A 19787-nucleotide genomic window follows, 5' to 3' on the forward strand; every position below is an offset into this window, starting at 1 on the left:
CCTTGAGCAGCAATAGTAAGTAGGATGGACATGTGTTCATGATATAATGTGAAAATTTCCTACAGAGATGCACTTGCTTTAGTAATTATGACGTTTGGTGTTGTAATAACAGGAGTAGATATGAAAGCTGCCTCCCTGGCACCCCTTGTGTCACACACACATTATAATACACGTGCTTCGGTTTTACTGTAATCCCAAAAGAACTGTAGCAGCAGCAATGGAGCACCTGTGTTCTGCGGCTGCCTGTCAGAAAAGTGTAAATGCATCAGATGTGGGCAAGATCGCTGTGCTGAATGATGCTTAAATGGAAAGTCCTTTTTTTCCTGATTTCACATGGTCTCTCGTTGATGTTTTCATTAATTCCAAGGTCAAAATGTCATGAATCTTGTATGTTGAAGCAACTGCCTAAATCCTTTCCTTTGCAAACAGGTGTAGTGGAATACTTAAGCAATGGCATAGTAGCTGACAACCACAAGGACTTCAAGGAGTTGCGTTACAATGAGTGTCTCATGAACTTCAGCGGCAGTGGAAAGAACGGGGCTTCTGAAGGAAGAATTACACATGGCTTCCAACTCAAGAGCGCCTATGAAAACAACTTGATGCCTTACACCAATTACACTTTTGATTTCAAAGTAAGCAGTGATTTTTCTGAAATGGCAGACATTGACCTGGTCTCTCCAGGATGCTGTCTTAATTTTCTGACCATTTCTCTCTGTTCCTGTAAGTGCTTCATCACTGGCTCCTACACTTGCTGGACACTTTCCTACCACCCTAAAGTCCTTGATTTGCTGGTATTTGTAAGCTTCTGACCTGGCTCTGGTCAGAGACTTAATGAAAATGGACGCAGCACTTTGAGTGCAAAGTAGTGTGCACATCAGTTACCCTAGTTGCAGTGCTGTGCATCTTCCTGGGAATCGCAGCAAGCAGAGTTGAGGTTGCCAGAACTGAGGTCTGTTCTCACTTTCATGTTTCTCTTTCTCCCTAGGGTGTGATTGACTACATTTTCTATTCCAACACTCATATGAACGTGCTTGGTGTCCTGGGGCCTTTGGACCCTCAGTGGCTGGTTGAGAACAACATCACTGGGTGTCCACACCCTCACATCCCTTCAGACCACTTCTCACTGTTAACACAACTCGAACTCCATCCTCCGCTCCTGCCTCTTGTCAACGGTGTGCACTTGCCCAACAGGAGGTAGTGGAGCCCTGCCCCTTTGAGGGCAAGGACCTGTTGTTATGGACCTGTACAGTTGTAAATCAAAGTATATAGGAGTGAAGTATGGCCAACCTTAAGCTGCTTCTTCAAGCTCCTTTCCTTATGTGTTTGATGAGATTTTGCACATTTTGGTGCATACTGGTATCATTTGGCACTAGGGCTGGAACCAAAGTATTATTCCCTTACCAGGTTTTTAATTTAATTTTTTTTTTTTTTAACTGGCAAGCTTTTTCTTTTTGGTAGGAAGCTGCACTTAGAAATGGACAAATGAGATTAAAAACTTACATATTAACATATTTAAAGGTAATGCTTTTTTTCCAGAACGTGGTAAAATGAGTCAACCTTTTAGGAGAAAAGCCTTTTAGAAAGAAAAACAAGAATAGAAGTGATTGCTTTGTAGGAAGAACATTAGAAATTCTGTTTGAACCCAAAGTGAAGACTGAGCTCTGTGTCCAAAATAAATTTTGCACATTAGCAAAGCACTTAATTCCTGACTGTAAATTATTATCAGTGTGGCCCTGCCCATTATCTAATACTAGAAAACCAAAGATGGCTTCATGTCTGCAAAAAAACTTGAGGTCTAAATTCTGATGCAGTTTCGTTTACAACAAAAATCCAATGAACCTACTTCTCACAAGAATCCATACGTGAGCATTTCATGCCATTACGGAGTGCTTGCTTGGCAGATGTGACAGTAACCTTGTTCTGGATCTCTGAAGAACCTGATTCTTTCTGGGTAAGGTGTTCAGGAATCCAAACAGTCTCTGTGAGACAGAGCTGTCTCTGCTTTGGCAAGCCAGGACAGCATGCTGGTCAGCAGAATAGTTTGGGAGCAGGATTTGGAAAGGATTTGCACTTAAAGCAAGCCATTGCAAGCTTTTGAGAATGGAGAAGTTCCAGATCCGCTCTAGGTTCCCTTTTCCAAAGGTCTTTTGCAAAGATGAGATGCATTGGGTTAACTGGCTAAGCTTAGGGTACAGGAAAAAGCTGCTGGAAATGATCACACTTCTGTCTCCACAGCACGTGTGAAGCAGCCTTTCCACAAGGGGAAGAGAGTGGTAGCCGTTATCATTCCCTGCATTATTTTTCCTGATCCTAGTTGCCAAATAGCTGTCAGATGTTTTGAGTAATCTTTCATTTCTGTTGTTGGTCAGGGTTGAATTAAAAAGCTTCTGGTTCATTCCCAGCTGTTAATGCTCTTGAGATGTGTTCAAAATCCTTTTTTTCTTTTTATGCTCTTGGTGGCCAGTTCCAAACCTTGTGCCTCAAGGGGCATTAAACCTAATGTAGTTTTCTGGAAGAAAATTGGTTGGCTGCTTAATGTTAAAAGAAAAATGGCACAGTAATAGGAAAAGGTTGTGTCTGTGTTTTTAAGTTTTTCTTTATTCTGCTTTTTTGCTGCTATAAGATTTTCTTGAATTTATATTTTAAACTTTTCATGCACTTTACTGTTTCTAGTCTCAAAATGTGATATTTTTAATAAATGAAAAAATTTTCCATTATCTGAATGCAATTTTTAAACAGATTGATAGCCTATATTTATGTCTCATTCGTATACTTAACAGACAAATTTAAATTGTTAAATAATTAGTTTAAATGCTAAGGAGCCATCTTCTGTCTCTCAGAACTGACAAGTCAGGCTGTTCCTCTACTCTTTGATACTCTGTTTCCTTTGTTGTTTTGTATGTAGGAAATTATCCATAGGAAAAGTCAATTGGACCCAGAGTAGAAGTATTCCCTGACTTCTGCTGAGGGGGACAGGACAGGAGTGGGACAGAATGCTAAGATGAGTTCAGTGAAATGACAGCTCCCTTTAAAAGAAGTGCCTAAAACTGGAGACGTCATCTATTGTCTGATACAAATTGGAAATTACCATAGCTGGGTGAAATTAACAGATGTAAATTGCTTTGTGCAGCACCAAAAAAGCCCTTTCTAAAGAAGAATTTTCCTCTAGGTGCAGGTATCTTCTTTTAATATACCTCAGTGTTCAACACCTAGCCATGCAGGTAAATTGAGACAGCAATTGAGTATAGTACTGGAAAGTAGAATAGCATGAAAAACTTAATTTTGTGGACATTACCTTTCTGTAATCAGCTACTGTATCTCTTCTGGAGGGGTTCTCTACTCTGGAGGTGTGCACTAACAACCATTCTCCTCCTGTCCTACACGCATGTTAACTAGCAACGTGAGCAATAGTTCCACCATACTTCACTCCCAATATTTTTTGAGATGTTTGTATAAAATGGAATTTAAAGTTCACCTATGATTGTATATGAACTGCAGAGGAGCCCATTTATTAATAAAAAGAAAAAACGGCAACAATCTTTTGTAATATCAGGGTGGGAGAGGGTGGGGGTGAAACAAAAGCACCTGGTAAACATTGTAAACAGCTACGTTGTACTTTCTTTGGGTTTATAACTGACTGAAGTGTTCTGTTGCAGGAAGGTGTTTAATTGGATTTTCTCTGCTTCAAAATGCACTTCAGAACGTCCATTATGCTGTGTGATTTTTAAAATGCTGTTCAAACAGATGTTGCACAAAACCTCTGGATTTTAAAAAATCTCTTTAGAACTCTGTTTTTGTTTCTGTCGATGCACATAACCAGGGCATGTTTACCTGCCTCACACATGTCTGGCTCCCTCCCTCTTTTCCTCTGGTTTCTCCCCCTTTCCTACAAAAGGAGCAGTAAGGGGTTGTGCTTTTTTCCAGCTGAGCAGAACTGCTGCTCTTCATAGAGCTCTGCCCTGAGACAAGAAGAAGCATGGAGCCATCAGCCACGAGCCACGTGCATGGGATGAGATCTGTTTCACAGTCATCTGCAGCATCCTGATGATGGTGACATTCATTTTCTTTTGACTCAGATGGAGGCTGACAGTGCCTCATAGGGTATGTTAAAGGGGAGAGGGAGGGAAATAATAGAGAGCAAAATATCCCTAACTGTAAACACATTAATGGGAAACCAGTGGTTCTCTCCATCGCCGACCCTTGTTTCCCATGCTTAGGCACTGGGCACATCACAGTGCATTCATCACCTGCGCTTAGGAAAAAGCCCTCAGCCCCTTCCTGCTCCTTGCTTTCTTGGTTGGGTTTCAATGATATCGTGCCTGGTGTCAACTTCTAAGCAGCAGCACTGCCTAAAGCAAGCAGAGAAAAAAAATCCAGCACCATTCTACAAGCAACTTTTTAAAATTCAATATGGTAAATCTGTTAGATATGGGGTTTTGTGTGTATATATATATATATATATATAAAAGAGAATTTTGTACATTGTAGCTGCATATTTTGGTTTCCTTATTTTGATGTAAGGGGTGTGAACATTTGTGTACCATACGCTGAAGTCAGGTTTGGCACAATGGGCTCTGAAAGCAGCTCTTCTTCCCATTGGCCTCATTAAAAGCTTTTTCCATCGGTTTATCACATCTATATTCAGAAAATACTTCATTTTATCCATAAGCTTTCTATGTGTGCTTGAAGCCACTCTCTTTAGTCTGCAGAACCCTTCAGAAAAGTTCTTGTCGGTCTCAACCCCTTGCTGTCCTGTGTTTTACCAACTATAGAGCCCAGAGTTTTGGAGCCAAACCTGTTGAGAAGTTTTTGCCACTGACCTTTCAGAGCCATTCCATGGTCTTCAGAGCTGTGGCAGTGCCGTGGACCACTGGGGCCTCCCACCTTGCAGCTTTGCTGTAGGGTCTCCTAAACTCATGCCCAATCCGTGCTTATGCACCAAGCCCGTAGCCTTGTTTACAAAGCAGCTTGCACTTGCAGCTCCCAAATCCCGAATACAGGGCTGGATTTCTTATGGTGTATCAGCGTGGCTTTTGAGGGCCACCTTTCCTTACCTAGCTTGGGTTTGAAGTGCAAGGAAGCATTGGAGACGTGGAAAGTTCACATCACTTGTTCTCTACAAGGTGGCTAAAAGCCCTTAGGAGGTTCCTAGAGCACAAGCACAGTAAGCATGCACATGCCTTCCTGGTAGGAGCAGGGATGACAGTCCTTCATGTCAAAGACCAGATTTAAGCCTAGTCATGCACTCTTCATTTTTCCCAATGTGTTTTAAGTTTCTCGCATGAAAACTTTCCCTTGGCATGAAATTTAAAATAGTGGGATGATGTGAAAGATTTTTTTAATCCTATCCACATCAAGTCAATAGCCTGCAAGAGAAAGAACATGAAAGTGTGATCTGCACCCTTACCTGGGTGTGAGAGGAACAGCAGTTGTTATCCCCCGGTGACCTCAGCTTTGTGCTTAATTACCATTTGCCTGTTCTTGGCTGCTATGCATTTCTTAACAGACGTTTTTCTTGTAATGATAATAAAGACCAAAGGCCAAAATTGAACATAAGGAATGATGCTTTCCCTGTCGCACCTCTTCGGCAGGCACTCCTTGCAGCCTCTCGAGACGATAGCAAAGTGTTAGAATGAGAAGTGTCTCACTGTTTTACATCAGCTTGTTGTTCTTTTGCAGTGGATTCGGGTTTTTTTTGGTAATAATCACAGAATTCCTTTCCTCACTTCATGCCAGTATAGCAGATGGTGTTGCATGTAGGTGGATTTGAAGGGTGCAGACTTCAGAGCCTGCTGTGTGCTATGTTACTGCTAATTGACAGGGGAAGGGAAAGGGAAAGGAAGGGAATGGAAAAGGGGAATCTGCTGAAGCTCGCTTTGGCTTCAGAATGGGGAAGATTTTGACAGTCAGATTTCCTATGCCTGAAAAGGATCCGAACTGCTTGGTTGCAGAGAATTTTATACAGATGAGAGACTGGAAAATAAATGCACCCTATGTGTAGAGGGATTTGGATTTTTCTGAGATACATTCTTATTAGCTGAATCTCTTCATCTCATAATGAGGAAAGGCATCTTGGATTATGCAGCTCATCTTTTTTTTTTAAATGACTACAGAAGTATTTAGCACACCCTCCTTTTATCTCCCTTCAGTGTTCAAAAGCAGCATAAAACCCAAGAAAACCTGATGAAAACCATTCATTTCCTACATCTGTATGCCAAGTGTCAGCCCAGAAAGCACTTTAAGGTTAAAAACCAATTTCAAAGGAGATTATAAAGCTTTAGATACAGACACAGCCATAGGTGACATAGTATCTCCTCTTGTGACAACGTTTGCACAGATACCGAGCACAGGTTTTCTGTTCTGAGAAATGGAGCTGGGACAAAAGGCAGAGCTGGTGAGACAGGCACAGGTATGACACATTCAGAAAGGTGACAAAATTGCACCATCAAGAAAGTGACAAAACTAGCACCTTTTAAGGACTTGAGAAAAGTCATTTGACTCTATGATGGGTATTCAGATGTGACAAAGTTTTCAGGTTTGGCTATATTGGAGGGTGATGGACTTCAGGATAAGTTCCTTGACATATGTCTGAAAATAAACAGGAAGCTAGAAAAATGCTCGTGCACTTTGGTACAGGATTTTTCAAACATCATTGATGGCAAAGCATGCCAAGTGATATGACTCCTTCCTTCCCCCAGTCCTGCAATAACACAAGGTATTTAGCTTAGAAAACCTCTCACTGGTGAGGGTGAGGGTTTGAGTGATTCTGGTACTTGGTCTTGTTCTCTTTGTTGAACAGTTTCTAAAACTTAGGCATTTACCAAATTTGCGTTTGTCTGTATTTGTCTTTGTTCCAAAGCAAAAAAAGAAAATCATGGTGGCTCTCTTTACAAGTGACATATTACGTGACTTTGGCTTTGTTTTCAGTTTTTAATTATTGCATCATGTGTTTCCTTTTCAAGCAATTAAAGTGTTTGTGTGCACCACGTTAGCTAAAGATGCCCTTAATTCATAAACCCACAGGTGTGGCCACCCCCCTGCCCCTTCCTGCAGTTCTCCTTTGGGGAGGCTGGGTGCTTTTCAGCTGGACCTCTTTCTTGTGCTTTGTTTCTGCAACGGCTGTGTCCTCCCCCCAAAGGTGGAACTGCACACGGAGAATTGGGAAGCAGTGGTGTCACTCTGGGTCATGCTTACACTGAAGTTTTAAGGGGATTTCCATTGCACTTTGTGCAAATGGAATTGGGAGGTTGTTGTGAGCTGAGGCTCCTCTGGCCACTTGGCCACCTGGAGCTGGGCTGGAAGCCAGGAGTTGCCCTCTGTTCCCCCATGCCCTCAGACTGTGTGCCAGCCCTGGGAGCCACCAGCCCCATACCAACACACTGCAAGTCTTCCAGGCATTCTCATGCCTGACACCAGCCCTCAGGTCCTCAGTTGCAAGAGCAGCACTTCTGAACAGAAACATAGCAACATGCTTCTTTCACATTTCCCACAGGAATAAGTAGTAAGGAATTCTTTCTGCCCATTTCCCACTTGCAGTAGTTGATGCACTATTAAAAGGGAATGCCAGCTCCACTTGCACAAAATGATTCTTTCTACACACTGAAAAGACTCCATTATGGACAATGTGCCATTTCCAACAATCTCTTGTTGGTGTTCCTGGGACACAGGAGGGAAGGTGCAAAGGTACTGTCCAGGGCTATTCCTCACCAGGGATGTTCAGAGACCACCTCCACCAGTTTTTGGGAAATCTCCCACTTCCCTCCTATTTCCCCATGCTCACACAGCTGAGAGGCAGCACTGCTGCCACCAGCATTGAGCTTTTCAGAGGTCAGACCACGTCTTACAGCACACACCACTCAAGGTCCTTCCTTTGGCGCGGGAAAATGCACAAAGAAGCACAAAATCTCCAGATCCTTGGGGCAGAGGAAAGGCAGCACACATAGGAAACACCCTGCAGCCCTGCCTGTGGGCTTCACAGTGCCACAGTTCCCATCTAACCCATCCTGGAGCTGCACGCAATGGAAACATGATATTCACACAAATCTTCATGGAAAGAGTCAAGGGCAGAGCACTCAGAGTTTAATTGAGCCCTGGATGGGCATCATGCATGGGGACAGCAGAATCACCAAAATGTAGGGCAACACCAGGGTCTGGCAAGACAGCCTGTTTTTTTGGGGAGGTTGGAGGGGAAGAAAGGCTCCTTTCCCCAGCCAAAACCAGGGCTGGACAGAGGGAGGGACGGGCAGCACTGGGGAAGGGATGCAGGTCCTGCTATGGGGCCGGTGGCTGTCTCCCCGCTTCCCCCCGTGACCGAGCGACGGCCGCCACTTCTTTTTTGGTGACATCCCTCTGCGTCAGCTTGTGGATGAGCAGCTGGATCCAGGGTGCCTCAGGGGCCACACACACCTTCTTGTTCCTCTTCAGGGTGAGGCTGCAAGGAGACCAGACCCGCTCAGCCCCTTCCCACAGCTCTCCCGACCCAACACCTTCTGTGCTCCAGTATGCATACAGGGGAGCACACACCCTGACACCCCGCTGTGAGAGAGACACGTTTGGGGGTCTTCAGCCTCCGCTCTGTGAGGTAACCCCCCCTTACAACAGGTGGCAGCACCCCCTGAGAGAGCGCAGGCCTTGCAAGAGGCACCACACAGCTTTGTAAAGGATGCAAGCACCCAGGGATTTTTGCCAGGCTCCAGACTTTCACTTACATGATCTCCTTCCTCCGGCAGTGAATACCCGGTGGTGTCACGTCAATGGCAAGGATGAGCCCCAGGCCGATGACTTGGGCAGTCACTTTGACACACTTGCACCTCTTGTTGGTCAGCAGGCTCTCCAGTGACAGACCTGCACCACAGCAGCCCACAGCCGGCGCTCAGCCCCCAACCTCCCCATATCCCGTCCCCCATGGGACGCATGCAGGCGTTAGCAGGGCACGCAGCAGCACATGCTAGCATGTGCAGGGACAATCCCTCCCAAAGCAGCTCCAAGTATTTCAAATCATGCCTACAGCAGGGGTTTGGAAGATGTAACAGACATTCTCAAACTAAACCATGTGCTGCCCACTTGCCAAGCACTCAAGCTTCACAGGGTCTGAGAAGAGACGCAGCCTGAAGACCTCAGGCAAATCCCACCTCTTCAGCTTGATAGAAAAGATGAATCTTGAGTTCAGAGAGAGACAGTAGCAGAAAGCCAAAAGCTCAGAGAAGCCCACGGGCCCACCGCCCCCACCCAGGGTTCACAGGGGGTCCCCAGGTCCCTCACTCACCATTCCCTGGCAGCAGGCTGCTCAGCAGCAGGCCCAGGGCCAGTGCCGCCTGCAGCGCCCGCATCCTCACTGCCCCCGAGCCACTGCCAGGCTGCTTTATAGCCAACCCAGTGGGGATTTCATAGGCTGGGAAACACTGGGGAAAAGCATCTGCCCTGTACCCATGAATTTGACTTCCCTGCCATTGCTTCCCCTCCAGCACGTGGCCTGAAACACCTCCTGCCCAATGCAGAAACCAGCAGAGCCCCATCCTACAAGCACAGCTCACATGGCGGCAGGAAAGGTAAGTGATGAGCAGGAGGCCCTGCCCCATGGCATGCTGCAGGGACACCAGCGATGGTAAATGAGGGAGGGCTGCTGCCTTTATTAGACCTCAGTGTCTTGTGCTCGGAGGGGACATCTCACTTGTTGCTGATGGTGGGGGGCTGCGGGATGCATCACTGTGGAGCTGGGGAAAAGCCTCTGCCTTTCCACGGGTGCATAACAGGGGAAAATGTTCTCTGGGCTGGGGGAGAAGCAGTGGTGGGGAGCAGGGTATCCAGCCATGAGTGCAGCCATAGGGCCATCGTGCCGGGCCTCAGTGGGGAGCAGCTTTCTTCTTCCTGTCAGGAGCAGAAGAGGAAAATGTGCAAAGAGCAGGCCCAAGGGATGGCTCAGGAGCCCCAGGTCTTGCTTTGCTCATCCCTCAGGTCAGGGCCAGGATGCTTACAGCTTCGGGAGGTCCTGCAGGAGCTTCCTCACCCAGAGGGTGTTGGGATCCACACAGATCCTCTCGAGGGTTTTTAGTTTAATCCTGGAAAACATGCAGGGCTTCAGCCCCTTTCCCTCCAGAGGGGAGGCTCAAGGGACTGAGCCCCTTCCTTGTCCCCAACCCATAAGGAAGAAGATCACAGAATCAAGTAGTTGACAGAGGGGGACCAGCCCTCTCACTGCCATGGGAGCCACTTACAGCACCTCCAGGCGCCGGCAGCTGCTCCCCACTGGCCGCACCTCAACGCTCTCATACTTGCGCAAGGGAATGAAGGCAGTGGTGGTCTTGGCGCAGCGACAATTCAGGTTGCCATTGGCTTCCAGAAGGGCTGGGGAGGACACGGCCATAGCTCACGCACCACCTGAAAACCCACCTTCTCATCTGCCTCCAAAAACTTTTCCAGGCACTGCATCCCCCCCTTTCCACGTCCCTTCAAAGCCAGTGCATCTGCCTCTGAAGACCCTTAAGAAACAAATTCAACCCCTGAGAGCAACAGGATGCTCCTCCAAAAATGATGCCCAGCCCTGTGCATTGCCTCCCCTTGCCTCACCTGCATCCCCAGGGCACAGGACCACCAGCAGCAGCCCCAGCAGCAGGGTTGCCCGCACTGCCATACCGACAGGACCTGACCCCAGCCCAGCAGCATCCCCTATTTGAGCCAGGGAATAGGAGAAGTGTGGCTGCGCACGGGAGGCCCCGGGTTTGGGGGTGGTTTTCACCCGTTGCCCTTTCCTGCTGACGGTGCTGGCTGGGTTTGTAATGCTGATAATAAAAACACAGGGGCATGGTCTTCCTGAAAATGGCTCAGTTTTCTTTTTCCAAAGAAGCTGGGTCTGGTAACAATAGCTGTCATTTCCCCCAGTGCTAGTTCCTAGCTCATGCAGCCATGCAAAGCTGGAAGGTCTTGGAGTGTTCTTTCTTCTTGTGTGGTCAGATGTTAACTGTTTCTCTACAGCCACTATTTGCATGTCAGCTCTAGCAGCCATCCCATCTCATGAAGATGCCCCACTCCATTCATACATACAGGACACACCATCCCATCCATAAAAGATGTACACTGTTTACTTCAGGATACTAATAATTAGTGGGATATAAGTTAATGAAGCAACACTGAATGGCAGAAGGTATATGACACATGCATCCTACAAACAGCTCTCTCCCTGAAAAGAACAGCTTGAGCTTTTGCATACTTGCCCTTGCTCCTTCCCCCACACCCTATTATCCTAATTCTGTGGGAAGCAGCCTCACACCAGCCCCAGGACGCCTCTATTTGCTTTTTGCTGCTTATAAAACCTTACAGCTGCCTGCAGACCCCATACCCACTTGAACACCTGCACTTGGATGCAGCTGCACATGCTGAATCTGTGAGAAAGCTTGTGCCCCCGCCCCCTAACACACCTGACCTACAGCAACACCACTGTGTGCACGAAGCAGCACGTAGTGCCTGCAGCACCTCTGTGAAAGGATATCAATCACAGAGCACCAGGCAGAGGCGGCAGTGATTTCAGCATCAAGAAAGCAACAAAAGTGGGATTGATCAGTGCTCAACAGAGTCCTTTAAAATTCAGTTCAAGGGAAAACACAAGGGAAGAAAAACCCAAATTTTATTTGACTTGAGGTCTTGAGACAGAACACACCATGCCTTCCGAACACCAACTTCCTTAGCAGGAAGCTTATCTTTTCTTCCTGCAAAAAGCAGAAGGAGGAGAAACTCATGAATGGTGTAGGGCTCTGGGGGAGGAAGCTCCTGTCAGAGCCAAAGGAAGTCACCACCACTCCCCCAGGGCTGATGTCACCCACAGGAACAGCTTGGCACCCCTTCTGCTGTGCCAGGAGCCAGAGCACCCTGCAGAAAGACACAGCTAACCCCAGGAGTCCTGGTTCCCTAAAGTGGGCCCTGCGACTGCAGGCACAACTGGATGCTGCCTGAGGGAACATTGCTTACCACAGACCAAAGGTTTTCACCAAAGAAACTTACATGCCAGCAATGCGCTTCAGCAGTTTCTTTACCCAAGGGGCATCAGGGTTCACACACACTTTTGCTGAGGATTTCAGTTTAATGCTGAAATGCAAGGGATAGTTATAAGCATCACACTCCCTCCAGAGGCAGGGATTTGAACAGACAGAGCTGATCTGCAGGAACCAGCTTCCACTCAGCACTGCAAGCAGGGAGCTGCAGAATGCTGCTTGCAAGATGGGGGAGCCACAGGACAGCTAGAAAAGGGTAAGAAGCAGGAGGCAGCGCGCACTGGGCACAAACTGCTGCCATTCAAAGAGGTTTCTTCTGTAGCTTTGCACTCGTGTTGCTGAGATGGCCAGTATTTTTGGAAGGCTTTAGCTTTCAGAAGGGAAGCAGAGAAACATGGTGGTTGCAGAAGAAAGCGTTCAGTGTTGGCCCTGCTGCTGGAGAGAAGAGCATCTCTGCCTCATAGCTATGGCCAAGCACTCACAGCACTTACATGATTTCTGTGCGCCTGCAAGTGCTTCCCACAGGCCTTAACTCAATGCTGTCATATCTCTTAGGACTGATGTAGTCTGAAGTTGTCTTTACACACCTGCAGCTCAGGTTTCCGTTTACTTCCAGGATGGCTGAGAAAGAGAGAAGGTGACAACTTACAGAAACAAACAGCATTATTTAGAGACTCAATGATCCTAAAATTCAGTGAGCTTAACAAGTTGTCCCCTTCCATGCTTTCACTGACAGTGCTTTCAGGGCCAGCATAAGAAGTTATCTGTGTCCATATCCTTGCACCCTGCTCTCAAAAGCTAAACCAGCTCCTAACACAGGAGGAATGGAGAGCTACTCCATGTGCTATAGGAGAAACCCTGTGTTAAGCAGTCAGGAGGGATCTCTGCCTCTTCTGGGCCATCCTGATACAAGATGAAGGCTGAACACCCACCCCTACCAAAGTTACCTATACGAAGGCACCAGGAGCTCACCTGCTTGGGACATTGACATCATCACCACCAGCAGCAGCAGCACCATCCATGGGAGTGCAGCAGCTCCTGTCCCATCCCTCGCCAGTGCTCGCATCCTCACAGTGGCTGCAGCCTCAGGGACGATGTGGGGAGCAAGGGGGAAGACACCTCTATTTATTTGGCAGTGTCACGCTCTGACACAAGCAGCAAGAGGCAGACTGCAGCAGTCACACACGACAAATGGACCGTAAAGAGATGACATCATTTCTCGGCTGCTCACCGCAGCCGGATCAGAAGCCCAACATGCAGCATTATTGATAAAAGTCAGCTATCTGGATGAAGGGTGGATTTGAATTTCTCACATTATCTCTACCTCCCCCAATCCTTTCTCATTAGCTGGGTCTGCATAAATGTAATCAACATTCATTCCCCTCACTGTTTACTCTTCAACCACAAAGAGAACCCAAAATACATCAGAACGCAAACCCCATGCAAGGGGTTTTTTATTGCAGTCAGATATTTACATATTTGGGGCTATAATTCCCCACACTATTTTTTGCTCTCTCTTACATCAGCAAAAAAGCACTGTACAGTGGAAAATAATAATGATCTCCGCAATATATTTCCACTCTTACCCTTCAAATCAAGCACTTCCCTGTGCTAACAAAAACATCCAGGAAATGCAAAAAGTTACTGGTTCAGTAGTAGCAAGAAGGGAACAGCAGAAGGGAAACTATCCCTATGCATTTGCAAATCTGTGGCTAAATGCTGATGCGTGCATTTTGTGGCAATTTGCTACATATCAGCAGAGTGGGAGTGAAATACTGATGGACGTCTGACACTGGTGGGGGGAACTTGGCACAACGGCTTCCCTTGCGCACACACACCCTGTATGTTACATTCACAACATTCTATGGCACAAGGATCAAATCCCCCCTTGGATGAGCCAAGATCCAGGGCTCCTCCTATTTAGCCCCTTGGCAGCATTTAGGCACTATAGGATCCCACAATGCTAGCAGCTCCTTCTCTGACACAAGAGGATCACTTTCAGCTGGCACTGCAAAGTGGTGCCCACAGCAGTGCCCTGCACGCTCAGGTTATGATGGGGCTGGGGCTGCTCCCAATGAGGAAAAGTCACCAGCCAGGGAGCAACAGGGCAAAGGAACAAAGAGAGGAGAAAGACAGAAAGCAGTAGAAAGACAATGTGGTTATGTGATAACATTGTAATTGAGAGCTTTCAGATCACATCTTTGTTTTATATAGTAAAATTTGACTTTTCCACTCAAACCAGGAGCCCCTCTTTTTTTTGCTTAGAATCTTATTTTTCTTTGAGACACGTGCAAAAATCTTGCAAAGACTTTTTTCAAGAGATCAGTGCCAAAAATGAATGAATGAGAAGTTTATCTCCCTTTGCATTGGGGTCCCAGAGAGTCCGGGAACAGTTTCCACTTCTATTAAACGACTGAAGTTCCATCTCAGATTCATCTCCTGGATTCATGTTCAAACACAGATTTTCATAGCAAAGCCCAGATTTTGCTCAGTCACAGGAGTGATGTGCTTGGGTTTTCCCCAGGATGTCAGGCAGTTGGGTGAATCCCTGCTGCATCACATCAGAACACACACATTTGCCTACCTGGCCCCAAAGCTGTGAGAAGTTCCTACTTTGGGTAGGAAAAGTGAAATAGAAGAGATGCACCTAGAAAGGAGAACTTGACAGAGATGCTGTAATCCCAGGGTTTTTTAATTGCCTATATAGTAATCCCGGTGGTTGTAATGACTAACGCATACATTGATAAATGTTGCGGGTGCTTTCTCAGGAAGGAAAGGCTTGCAGTCACTGCTGGTCACTGGTATCTGTGCATGAGTGCTAATTCCGAGAAGGGAGAAGGAGGCTGAGGATGTAGCCTAGGACTATATATGTATATAAGCTAACCACTTCCCAGATGCCAGTAATTCACAAAAGTGGTCCCACTATTTTGAACAGTGGGCTTATCTATTTCATCATCAACATGTTAAAAATATCCTAACAGCTTCTGCATTTTCTGCAGCAGCTGTACCTTTGCAGGAGGAGCTTTAGTTTAAGTCACTTTTGGTTTGTTTCCTCTCTCCCTCAGCTTTTCTACCCGCTGGATCCTCCAGAAAACTTTCCTATGTCACTTGAACTGGAATCCTACACTGATACAGTCCAAATATCTCCCAGGGGATACAAATACAGCAGAGGAGTGACCTGTTGTTTTGCTGTGCTTCTGCCGCCACCAAACAGCTTAAGATTGTGCAGTTCAGGGACATCAAGATACAGAAGACCTCAGTCCTGCTCATGAAGATCAAAGATTTCCTTGTAAACACTGAAAAACATATGATGTGAAAGAAGAATTGAGGCAGGTGAGCCATTTGTTGCAAGGAAAAGGAAACTCACACTTCTTGGCAGAGGGAGACTCTCTAAAAGTAAAAATAATCATAGAAGCATTTGAGTTGGAAGGGACCCTTAAAAGCAATCTAATCCAACTCTTTGAATGGCATTCCATTCCTCATGTGTGTCAGCATCACCACACAGCTAGGTATAATCTGCAAACTTGCTGGGAGTGCACTTAATCCTGCTGATAACGTCACTGATGACCAATTAAAGAACATCAGCCCCAGCACTGACCCCTGAGGGACACCACTCAGCACTGATCTCCATTTGGACATTGAACCACTGACCACCACTCTGAATACAACCTTGCAACCAGCTTCCCATCAGACTGAACAGTCTGCCCATCAAATTGGTATCCTTCCTGTTTGGAAAGAAGGATGTCATGGGGGAGACTGTAACAAAGGCCTTACTGAAGTCCATAGAGATGATATCAGTTACTCTTCCCTTGCCCACTGATGCAGTTAGGCCATCCCAGAATGCCACTATGTTAAGCAGGTATGACTTGCCCTCGATGAAGCCATGCTGATTGTCCTGTATCCTTCTCTTCCATGTGCCTTAGCACAGCTTCTGGGAGGATCTGTTCCATGATCTTTCACAGCACGGATGTGAGGCAGACAGGTCAGTAATTTCCTGGGGTGTCCTTGCTACCCATTTTAAAAAGAGGTACAACAAATGAGAGGTGAAAGCCTGTCACAGCACTTCCAAGTACGTAAATCAGGGACTTGGCTGCACTGAAACCCACTATGTTTGTTTAGAATGAAAGCAAACTTTCAGCACACTCCTCCTCCATCCACAATTTGCAAGCACTCTTTGCATGAGACATCAAAACCATTTTAAAGAGAAAAAAAAGTCCCCTCAATTGCAGTGAACACTCACTGCTGTGGTTTGTGGTGCAACTGCTTCAAAGACGGATACACAGATACCTCCTGTTGAAACCTGACAGAATTGCATGAACACCTGTTTCAGTATTACCCAGTTGAGCACCACATAAAAACCCCCTTGGACACCACCAGAACCCAATCACAGTATTGATGTCTCAGTTATCACAGAAAAAGCACCCCAGCAATTTCCAGCTGTACCTGACTTCCAGACTAGGACACCTTTGACCACCTCTTCCTATCCTGGACAACTCGGATGTCTTTTGTCACCCTGTGCTTCTGGTGGCCTTAAAATGCTAGCCTGTATTAATTTATCCACTTATGAAGTTACTTGTAGGTTGAGTTGCTCTGGCTTTGCTTACATCTCCTCTCCTTGTCACATTTTATTGAAATAATTCATTTATACCATGACTTTCTTTTCTTCCAGGCCTCCTGTTTTATCTTGGGCTTCTGCAAATAACACCATCAGCTCTGCTAACCTATCACGTTGTTCAATTCCCATTTATCATGATTAGAAAAGATGATGGAACTCACGGAGGACATAGCTGATTGTCATTACTATCATTAGTGGGTTTTCACATCTCTTCGCCCCTGCACCCCTCTGAAGGCATCTGGCTGTCATGCCATGAGCTACAGACCAAGGAAGGTGCTCCTTTGGCACCTTACAAGTACCTTACTCCAAAATTGTTGAAGAGCTAGAGTAAACCCCATGTAATTAAATATATGATCCCAAGAAGGAAAGCAAACAAAAGCCCACCCACTGACTCCACTAGGAGCTATTGCACACCTTGCCCTTCCTATATACACTTTCTTCGGCTGGTGCCTATTCCAGCTGAAAATATGTTTTCACTCTAATGTGGGTCAGAGCCTAGGGTTGGAAAATCATGAACTCAAACCCATCCAAAACAACGCTGTCACAATGGTGCTTGTTCCTTTCCCCTGAACAGCAATCTCATCTGAAGCTCTCAACTGGCCCCATCTGATCCTAAAGTCCTACCTTACATGAAAAAAACTAGTGAAAATAAGTACTTTAAAAGGGATTTAATATTTCCTCGTTTGAGGACCAAAGAAAAGGGGCACAGACAGATAAGAGAGAGGTTTAAAAGAGAAAGTTTGAGGAGGAGGGAGAATAGTTTAGAAGAAGAACAAAACTGGGAACCAGGGTGAGAGAAATTAAGGAGAACCTTAAGGAATTGGAACAGCTGCTGGGCACCGAAGGTAGACAAACACCGTGTCCTGCCTTCCCACAATTTCTCCTTTATAATCAAAGTTGTGAGGCCCTACTTGTCGACAGAGCCAGCTGCAGCATTGATATTTGCGGCTCCAATCTATCCTCAGTCACAGGACCTGTGAAGCAAGGACCATGCTTTTGGGTACTTTTTACTAAAGGGAAAACACAGCATTATTTGTGTAGGGCATTAGAGAATAACACCTAGCCTGAGGGCAGAGGCAGTCTCTGGGACTGTCCATCTACCCAACAGATGCAAATAATACCAAGAAAGCGTGGGAGAAAATCCCCAGACTATGGTGCTAGTTCACACTTGTCGCTAGGAAAACCCAGCACCCCTACACTTAAGCACCAAGAGCTCTCATCTGCATTGTTTCAGATATGAGTTAACCCCCTATTCATCTCATATTAAGCAGAGAAGCAGTGTTGTACCACCAAGGCATCCTGGAAAAGCATGGCATAGCACAAAATGGGTGTGGCAGGAATGAAGTCAGGAAGCCTTGGCAGTAATGGCAGGGCTGAGGACTTAGTGCTCACTCCCTGCACATTTGCATGCAGAGGAACCAGGCCAGACATTGCAGGTGCTGAAGCAAAGCGTTGGCAATTTGCATGGGAGGCTCATGTAACAGAGATGGTCTGGCCTTCCTTTTATTCCAGGGCAGGCAGCAAAGATGCTACAGCACCAGCAATGATGCTCAATTACATGGGAGTGCTCACACTGAGCGCACCAGAGAAGGTAAAACCAGAGTGGCAAGACACAATAGGACAAGAGGGAATGGCTTCAAGTTGTGCCAAGCAAGGTTCAGGTTGGATATTAGGAAAAATTTCTTCTCCAGAAGAGCGATCATGCATTGGAATGGGCTGGTGGAGTCACTGTCCTTGGAGGTGCTCAGGAAACATTTAGAGGTGGCACTGAGGGACATGGTTTAGTAGGCAGTACTGATGGTAGGTGGATGATTGAACTAGATGATTATAGAGATCTTATCCTTAATGATTCTATGAATCTACAATGACATTTCTCATTTGTCCCATGGTGCCACGGATCCAGCCAAGTTGGAGGCACTGAAAATGCTGCCAAGGTCAGAAATACAACAAAGTTACCGATACTCAGAGTGCTGCAGGACATCCCCTTCCCTACCTGAGAGAGCAGCCTCCTGAAGGTGCATCTTCATTCTCTGAGATAAATTAAATCATTGAATTGCATCCCACTCCTGTCACTTATTTAGGCAAATAGCTAAGGAATGCTGTGGCAAGGACTCCCCTCTCCTCAGAGCCTGACATCTCAATAATTGCAACTAGAGGATTGAAGTGAATTTTTCTTTCCCAAAATATTAGTAGTTTCCATTCGAGTTGAGTCAGTAATTAAGCCACCTCCATATCATTTGGCTTGCAGAACAACACATGCCTTATTTCTTGTGTAACTGAACGTGGTTTTAACCTATTTTCTGATTGTTAACTCAGGATATTTGAGGAGTATTAAAAGCACATCTCAAGAAAGGCAGTGCCACTTTCTAGCTCAGTGGAGACTTCTTCAACCACAACAAAAATTCTCCCCAATGCCTAATGGCACATCTCCGCTTCACGTTGCCATGAATGACTCATTTCACTACAAATGTCATCTCTTTCCAAACTATCTGGGACTGATTGCCACAGCATGGTTGACATTTTTTTCTGCTGTTTTCTGTCTCTTCAAAGCATTATTTACCAACTTTGTGCTTGCAGAAGCCTGACATTTACAGCCCAACCAAGCAATGTTACATTTCTCACTCCACTTGACAAGTTCACAAAGCACACAGAGCGACTGTTCTCCAGTAGCAAGTACAAGTGCAGATGGCAAAGAGGGGAAATCCAAGTCTTCACTGAGAAGGAACAACCTTTCTGCCACACAAATGCCTTTTGGGGAGATGAGCAGCCCCCCCGCCTCAGAAAAATCCCCTCTCCACACTCTCACTGCCATAGGGCTCAGCACCCCTGGATCAACATCAGGAGACAGCATGGCTACTTGTAACTGCCCTCAGCTGAAAGGGAGAAACTTGAGGCAACTTCTGCTTGGAAACCTTATCTCACCAGCTGAGAGAAACGAAACTGCAAGGGTTATCTTGCAGCTAAAATAAACCAGTGTTGCTCCAGGTTTGGGGGTGTAGTTTGGTGGAGCCTACAAGCCTGAAGCTGGAAGACTGGAACATTCTCACCCATGGCCTGGCAGCAGGCAGGGCAGAGATGGGATGCAGAGGAGAGGGCGGCACTCTGGCAGAAGATGCTGAAAAGTGAAAAATAAGATACAAAAACCCACTGAAATAATGAAATCTGCTTTGATCTTTCCTCAGCTTTTA

At 46.1% G+C, this 19787-nt stretch overlaps 4 protein-coding genes across 8 annotated transcripts in view; 1 reads left to right on the forward strand and 3 right to left on the reverse strand.

The window, feature by feature from the left end:
* The window catches only part of CNOT6L (CCR4-NOT transcription complex subunit 6 like), a 34374-nt gene extending 27402 nt beyond the window's left edge, over positions 1 to 6972 (forward strand). For all 4 annotated transcript variants that reach the window (XM_090138780.1, XM_031607567.2, XM_090138778.1 and 1 more), the window contains 2 exons: positions 430 to 632; positions 986 to 6972. In XM_090138780.1, coding sequence (XP_089994906.1) covers positions 430 to 632; positions 986 to 1198 — 416 coding nt within the window. In that variant the 3' untranslated portion in view covers positions 1199 to 6972. The remainder of the gene's footprint in view (positions 1 to 429; positions 633 to 985) is intronic.
* A 1072-nt stretch (positions 6973 to 8044) lies between these two features.
* Positions 8045 to 9416, reverse strand: LOC116238076 (C-X-C motif chemokine 13-like). Its single transcript, XM_031607571.2, has 3 exons — positions 9266 to 9416; positions 8709 to 8844; positions 8045 to 8431 (listed from the first exon to the last, which is right to left on the reverse strand). Exons 1-3 carry the CDS (start codon positions 9327 to 9329, stop codon positions 8272 to 8274), a joined length of 360 nt encoding a protein of 119 aa, XP_031463431.2. The 5' UTR covers positions 9330 to 9416; the 3' UTR covers positions 8045 to 8271.
* Positions 9417 to 9609: 193 nt separating this feature from the next.
* LOC116238075 (C-X-C motif chemokine 13-like) lies at positions 9610 to 10744 on the reverse strand. 2 transcript variants are annotated; one of them, XM_031607569.2, is made up of 4 exons: positions 10567 to 10744; positions 10215 to 10344; positions 9975 to 10058; positions 9610 to 9867 (listed from the first exon to the last, which is right to left on the reverse strand). In XM_031607569.2, exons 1-4 carry the CDS (start codon positions 10628 to 10630, stop codon positions 9843 to 9845), a joined length of 303 nt encoding a protein of 100 aa, XP_031463429.1. In that variant the 5' UTR covers positions 10631 to 10744; the 3' UTR covers positions 9610 to 9842. The 2 variants fall into 2 exon arrangements, with proteins under 2 accessions (XP_031463429.1, XP_031463430.1); XM_031607570.2 differs by having other exon boundaries at positions 10215 to 10377; positions 10567 to 10644.
* Positions 10745 to 11602: 858 nt separating this feature from the next.
* Positions 11603 to 13146, reverse strand: LOC116238077 (interleukin-8-like). Its single transcript, XM_031607572.2, has 4 exons — positions 12957 to 13146; positions 12476 to 12605; positions 11995 to 12078; positions 11603 to 11702 (listed from the first exon to the last, which is right to left on the reverse strand). Exons 1-4 carry the CDS (start codon positions 13048 to 13050, stop codon positions 11690 to 11692), a joined length of 321 nt encoding a protein of 106 aa, XP_031463432.2. The 5' UTR covers positions 13051 to 13146; the 3' UTR covers positions 11603 to 11689.
* Between the last annotated feature and the right edge of the window lie 6641 nt (positions 13147 to 19787).

This window comes from Phasianus colchicus, chromosome 4 (genome assembly GCF_987193195.1).
Source record: "Phasianus colchicus chromosome 4, bPhaCol1.hap1.1, whole genome shotgun sequence".
In the NCBI taxonomy this organism is placed as follows: domain Eukaryota; kingdom Metazoa; phylum Chordata; class Aves; order Galliformes; family Phasianidae; genus Phasianus; species Phasianus colchicus.

Coding starts and splice junctions, on each gene's coding strand:
- LOC116238077 (XM_031607572.2), bottom strand. CDS start 13,050: ATGCGAGCACTGGCGAGGGATGGGACAGGAGCTGCTGCACTCCCATGG. Junction 12,606..12,956: donor GATGTCAATGTCCCAAGCAG/GTGAGCTCCTGG, acceptor TCTCTTTCTCAG/CCATCCTGGAAGTAAACGGA. Junction 12,079..12,475: donor TGCAGGCGCACAGAAATCAT/GTAAGTGCTGTG, acceptor CTTGCATTTCAG/CATTAAACTGAAATCCTCAG.
- LOC116238075 (XM_031607569.2), bottom strand. CDS start 10,630: ATGGCAGTGCGGGCAACCCTGCTGCTGGGGCTGCTGCTGGTGGTCCTG. Junction 10,059..10,214: donor TGCCGGCGCCTGGAGGTGCT/GTAAGTGGCTCC, acceptor CATGTTTTCCAG/GATTAAACTAAAAACCCTCG. Junction 9,868..9,974: donor CTGCAGGACCTCCCGAAGCT/GTAAGCATCCTG, acceptor TGCTCCTGACAG/GAAGAAGAAAGCTGCTCCCC.
- LOC116238076 (XM_031607571.2), bottom strand. CDS start 9,329: ATGCGGGCGCTGCAGGCGGCACTGGCCCTGGGCCTGCTGCTGAGCAGC. Junction 8,845..9,265: donor CAGCCTGCTGCCAGGGAATG/GTGAGTGAGGGA, acceptor GCTGTGGTGCAG/GTCTGTCACTGGAGAGCCTG. Junction 8,432..8,708: donor TGCCGGAGGAAGGAGATCAT/GTAAGTGAAAGT, acceptor GTCTCCTTGCAG/CCTCACCCTGAAGAGGAACA.